This window comes from Podarcis cretensis (genome assembly GCF_951804945.1).
Source record: "Podarcis cretensis genome assembly, chromosome: 5".
Taxonomy (NCBI): domain Eukaryota; kingdom Metazoa; phylum Chordata; class Lepidosauria; order Squamata; family Lacertidae; genus Podarcis; species Podarcis cretensis.
This window is the reverse complement of record NC_137174.1, coordinates 31,892,682-31,898,763: the sequence shown is the minus strand read 5'-3', so window position 1 is coordinate 31,898,763 and position 6,082 is coordinate 31,892,682. Positions and strand designations below refer to the sequence as shown.

At 46.2% G+C, this 6,082-nt stretch overlaps 1 protein-coding gene across 1 annotated transcript in view; it reads right to left on the bottom strand.

Annotated features, from left to right (window-relative positions):
• The window catches only part of TBATA (thymus, brain and testes associated), a 44,778-nt gene continuing 38,696 nt past the window's right edge, over window positions 1-6,082 (bottom strand). The window contains exons 22-25 of the mRNA XM_079976518.1: window positions 5,469-5,690; window positions 4,610-4,734; window positions 3,865-4,035; window positions 1-182 (exon numbers count right to left, since the gene is read on the bottom strand). Of these exons, the coding sequence (XP_079832644.1) occupies window positions 32-182; window positions 3,865-4,035; window positions 4,610-4,734; window positions 5,469-5,690 (669 nt within the window). The 3' untranslated portion in view covers window positions 1-31. The remainder of the gene's footprint in view (window positions 183-3,864; window positions 4,036-4,609; window positions 4,735-5,468; window positions 5,691-6,082) is intronic.

Below are 6,082 nucleotides of genomic sequence, written 5' to 3'. Positions count from 1 at the left end.
TACAAGGTGACAACATATGGATGCTGCTTTTTTATTGTTCCGTTGTCTCTGCAAGCAGGATCCTGCACATTTCAGAGTTGGCTCTGTGAAAGGAAAGCTCACGCCCAGGGATGGTGGTCCATTTCCCTTTGCGGACAGTGGTGCTGTGGTTTGCAGAGGATTCTGAGACCGAGAAGATTTCTCTGTGAGGAAATAAAAGCACAACCAACAAACAGTGAACTCAATCTGACCTAGCGTTTCGTATCTGTAGGATGGCTTCTGGGATTTCAATGAGTGCATGTACAGACATACAAAAAAACCCCACATTTCTCTAGGACAAGTCATCCATGCAACTAACTTTAGATATGTCCCTATGGCCTGAAAATATCACCTTTTCACAATATTATCTAAACCAACTGGTACTGAAGAAAACATATTCAGGTAAACCATTTTCACATTATATGCTCCCGGAAGACTTGCTTTGGGACACATTCATTGTATGTAAAAATAGCTGGTTCTTAACATCTTTACGAAATAGTTTTTGGAGGGATTCTTAAAAATGTACTTTTCCCATCTCAGATGGTGAATGCAGCCTCAATAAGCCTTTAGACAGGACACACACACACACACACACACACACACACACACAGCCTTCCCAGTTTCCCTTCCTCCTCTGCAAATATACTAGGAAAAGTAGAATCTTTGAAAACTCTCAAGAACTCCCAGTAATTTACAACATATGGGACCTGCAACAAAATGTGCTCTTGTTCAGGATCCTAGCCAACCAGCTTAAGGGGTCATAGACACTTCCACTTCCCCTGTGCCTAGAAAGCACATGTTCAAGAGGTGCATGCCCTCTCCCAGGATATTCCATTCCATTTTCCCCTCCCCTTGCATTCTGTCCTACCAGTTAATATTCCATTCCTACTGAGCATTGCTCATTCCTTACCGAACAATTTATCCCCCCCCCCAAGTTTCTGCGCTAAATATTTGTTGTATTTCTGCAAACTTTTGGAGTTCCTCCATGCCTGCTGATTTTAATCTCTTGTGCATGAGTGATGCTGTTTTGGCTACTCCAGGATAGGGCTAGGAGTGTCTAGTTTGGTTCTTTTCAGGTTCTCATTTTCCCAGATTCAAATCTACATATTTCTGCAATTTTGCAAAAACTCCTCCTGAAAATTCATCAGTGCAATTTTTTTAAAAAATATACCCACATTTGTCTGAAATTTTGCCTTTCACACTCAAATTGGCAAGGCACTTGTAAATGTTATTTTCCCTAATTTTTTTTACACAGATTTGTACATATTACTTGGATGAAGAAGTGCCTTGCGAAAATCACTGAAGTTTTTTTTCTTTTTGTATGGGATGCTGTGTTTCAGTTTCTGTATTGTTTAGAAAGCGTGAATTAGGAAAGCTCTCCTCTCAATGTGGATGGCATCGCATTTACCTTCTCTGCCCAAAGATCCGCAATTGGAGAATGAGCTTGCCATTAGTGTATATAGGATTGGAACCTATCTGCACTTTGCCTTTTGTAGGAGCATGTCAGGCAAAGAGGCTGAAGGTTTGGCCCTTGGGGAAGTTCTACAAATGAGTTCTACAATATCAAAACCTGAGAGCATATGACCTCCATGGAAGAGGCAGAAGACATGACATAGTTCTGATTTCTCCCTAGTGCCAATTCCAAACCTGTTTGTCCCAAAGTTTGTCTCATGTCCCCGAACTAGACGGATATGCCAAGACCATTCTCTTCTACACAAGCAAAGGCTCTGTCTCACAAGCTTGGATGAAGCCTGGGAACATTGCCAAGTGCATCTGTGCTGGATGTCATACACAGCACCCGAAACCTGCTCTGGGTCTATTTATGTCAAGAGGCAGCCATGAAAGATTTATCGACGAGAGCACAAGAGAGCAGTGATGTTATGTCTGGTGGGAAATCAATCTTGGCACAAGATGCAGTAGTTATGGTCCTAAGGAAGGGATTTATCGCCATAACACTGTAAAAGATAAGCCTGCATTCTTTGTATTTGGGCAGCACCTCTTAAAGCTCCTTAGTCTGGCATTGCCCAAGGCTTCCATTAACCTCCCGGCAACCTTCCTAGATGGTGGGTTTATTTTAAGAGAACCAGCTTCAGCTCAAACGGTAGGTACGGAACTCATTATCGCTTGTTGCTGAAGACAAGGGCGATAAATATTTGGCTCTCTAAAAGGAGAGGCTATCCCAGCTTCCCTCGGCCTGTTGCTTCTGCATTTTTACAAAGCCCAAGTGGCAGCTAAGCTCATGGCATAGTTGAACCAAAGCGCTGCAGTAGCCAGGGACAGAGGCATACCTAGGGGTTGGTGAACTAGTCCCCGCCACGGGCACTCTCATGAACTGGCAGGACGATGGGAAGGAGGAAGAGAACCCTGGCAAGGTGTGTAGCCAGGACTGGGGCACGCCAGGGCAAGCAGCAGATGGGGAAGGAAGTACTCGCAGGGGATGGGGGTCCATGCACAGGAACGAGAGTAGCAGGACCCAACACGGCAGGCTCTGAGGTGTAGCGAGCAGCAGGAGGGACACTTCCAGACGCTGAGGCAGGCAAGGGCCCACAGCCCAGCTCCCTAGGTGGCCAGGTGGGGCTTGCTAGTTCTGGGAGGAGGGTTGTGATTCCTCAGCTGGAGTAGGCTTGGAACAGGTGAGGGTCACCTGCCTCGTCAAGCTCAGATATTGCAATCAGCAGGCAAAGTACAAAAGAGAAGCAGAGCTGAGGTGTTGTGACTGCTCAACTGCTCATGTTGGTTTGGCCCTGGCTTGGAGGCTCCTGGTCCTCCAGGGTTGACTCTGGATTCTATTCTGACTGCTGGACTTCAGACTTGGCTTACTTGGACTGTGTTTCCTGACCTTTGGACTCTGTTTGTGTGGATTGGCCCCCGGACTTTGACCTTTGGACTTGACATACTGACTTGCTGCCAGGTAGGCCAGGGGTTCAGGACAGGTGCCTATCAGACTATGGAGAATATGATATATATGCGTGTGGTGACACGACACTGCATTCACAGCGAGATACAATGTGGGAGGAGCTTCCTGTCCTTCTTGCACCACAGTAAAGTGATTTGGGGGGCAGATTTACTGGGGGTGCAAGGGACCCTAGGTATGCCTTTGGCCAGGGACTTGGTAGAGACTCCAGTATTAACCAGCAGCAATGTTGGCCAACAGAATCTAGCCAATATCCATCAACAGCAATGATGGCCAACAGACATGGAGGACTACTGTGCCCAACTCATACTTTATAATTCAGGGATGGGAAACCACAGGCTGAGGGCTAGATGCAGCCCCCCAGACTTCTCTGGATTCTCTCCAGCAACACTTCCCCTTGAGTGTTTTTGCCTGGTTGGAATGTCTCCTTGAACCCTGACAATGCCTCTTATGTGTGTAGAAAGTTGCCTTAATCAACATTAACTGCTCTGGCCCCACGCACGACTGGCCATGTGGCTCTCAAGGGTAATCCAAAGGGAATGCAGCCTTTGGACTGAAAAGTGTCCCTCGCTCCAAACTGTGGTTGGTATGTTATGTTTGGAAGCTCAGACTATGAGGTGGACTCTGAATAATGGTTAGCACAAAAAGTGTGATATGCTGAGTTGAACTTTTCTCTGTATTTGACCTGTTATGGTGGTTGTTATCCATGCAAGCGATTCCTTAATGTTGAGGTCGTTGAATTTTGCATTCTTGGACAGGGCTCTGGTTGTGTGGATATATGGGGGTCAAGAACAGCACCTGCTCCAGTGCCCCTTATGGAGAAGCCATTGTGACTTGGGAGAAAGTTAGGTGTTGTAAAATTGGAGAACATTTGACATTATCCTTGGTTTGGATTCCATAGCTATGGAAGGTGCTTGAGATCTACAGCTCACCTGTAAGCGACTTCTTCTTCTGTAAGCTGCAGACACATGAGCACGGGCACGGTAGAAACTCTTCCAGCTGTATTGAAGTTTGTGGCCATTTCGACTTCTGTTTGGGTTTTGACTGTGGCTTGAAAAAATGGCGCATCCAGTTCTGCTTGGAAATCAATGGTCAGTGCGCCCCTGTAATTGGAGAGGGAAAATGAGCACTGTTTTTCAAGGAAGTTGGCTAACTATTGGAAAGCTGGTTTTAACCTTGATTTGCACCAAGTCCTGCTGTCTCTGATCAGTTATTTCAGGTGTCCCCCCCCCCAATGTAACAGTTGATGTCTGCTACTTCTTAGCAAAAGAGTCATCATCTGAAGTGCTATGACTCTTGAGTAGCACTGATGCAATTGCTTGGCCCCAGAAAACAAAGGACACACATATCTGGCTGCTTTGGCTTGAAGACCAGAGGTGCCATTTTGGACATGAAAGTAAACTGGGATGGGTCTGAAACAGTGCATGTTTAGCATGGTTGATATAAGGGGCAATGCAGACTCTGAATTGTACCTTTGTCCCAGCATAGAAAGCATGTCCAGCAATTTGCATGCGGAGATGGAGATTGAAATGCAGAGAGCAATGCTGGACAATCAAATAGTCATTTTATGGGCTTTATTGAGTTGGGATAACACTACGAATTTTCCAGTGTTTGGCAGAGTATTGGGTAAGGGTCTATCATACTTAAGAGATGAATCCACTTCTTACTCACACGTACCTGGTTTCGACGCCTGTTTTGAACTCCTGCTCCCACAAATTCACATTGATGTCAGCTGAAACATCTAACCCAAGTCCTCCTCGGAGAGTGATCACAGTTTGCAAACCAGACTGAAGTGGGATTGCCTATGCAGCACAGTAACGTTCACTTACTGGATTGTTCAAGCGCTTATCATGGGCTTATCAATGGGGCTTACTATTGAGTAAGGTACATCTTGTCTGTACAGGTGTCCCCCCCCCCAGCTAGTCTGCAGGGGACAATTGGTGCTCATTGCTTCAAAACAGTAATAATTGCAATCACATTCCTAGCTCATCTTTCTCTAAATCAGGGAATTAAATGTAGTGCTCTCCAGCAGGGGTTGGGCTGCTGCTTCCATCAGCCCCAACCAACATGGCAAATGGTCAAAGACTGGACTGAATAAGAGCCCTTGATCAAGGAACCCCGCTAAATAGCCCTACACAAAGAAGTCCTGCTTCCTGTAGCTCACCAAGCTAGCCTCCAAAGGTGGTGGCACCAGGAGCAATGGGATGTTCTTATAGGTGCAGCTCTTCACCTCTTCCCATAAGCAGTACTCTTGATGCACATGGGTGACTGGAAAGCTAATGCAGATGTACAATGTTGTCAGTTGAAGGGTGGATGTCCTTAGGCTAATATATCAAACTGCAGGCACTGGGAATGTTTGGTGTTCTACTTGGATGCACCAACTGTCATGGGAGGACCTGTTCTTGGTGCTTTGGTTCCAACATGGCTTAAACAAATGCAGCGTGGTGTGTGTGGGTGTGAGTGGGGGGGGGGGCTGGTCCCACCATGACAATTCCTTCTATGCCATCAGTGTACACGGGTATGCAGGGGCTGGTACCTGTAGATGGTCCATCAGCAATACGTTCCCTTTGACCACATTTGTGGGTTCTCCTGAGCTCGTGAAGAACTTCGACATCAGATCTGTGTATCCTTCAAAGAAAGTGATTGGCCGTAACTGGACATCAAGCAGAGCAGCAGACATGCCGGCCATTAATTCGTCTTCTCCGTCGGCTGTGTTGCCTCCCAGGATGCCCTCATATCCTTTTGCTTCTATGGCCACCTAGGATACATGAGATGGGAAAGTCTGTGTGATGTTCAGGACTACTCCTTTTTCTGCAGCACTAGACCACCATTTCAGAACATACTCCTCTTTCTATGTTGTAGTAGTAGTTGTTGTTATTATTATTAACGCTGCTACTACTATTATTTTGATTTATTACTTATTGTATGCCCTGAAACCTTAGGGTGAAGAATATCACACTTGAAAAAGGACGGGCCCTGAAAATGCACGTCTCAGGTGTCAAAGGCTAGAGTAAAGGCCAGGAGCATCTTCAGCATCCCCCAAAGTCTGTATGGTTAAGTTGCCAGGTGTGCCTCTATGGAGAGGCAGTTCCACAATTTAGGGGCTGCCACAGAGAATACCCTCTCCTGGACCACCACCCACCTGAACTT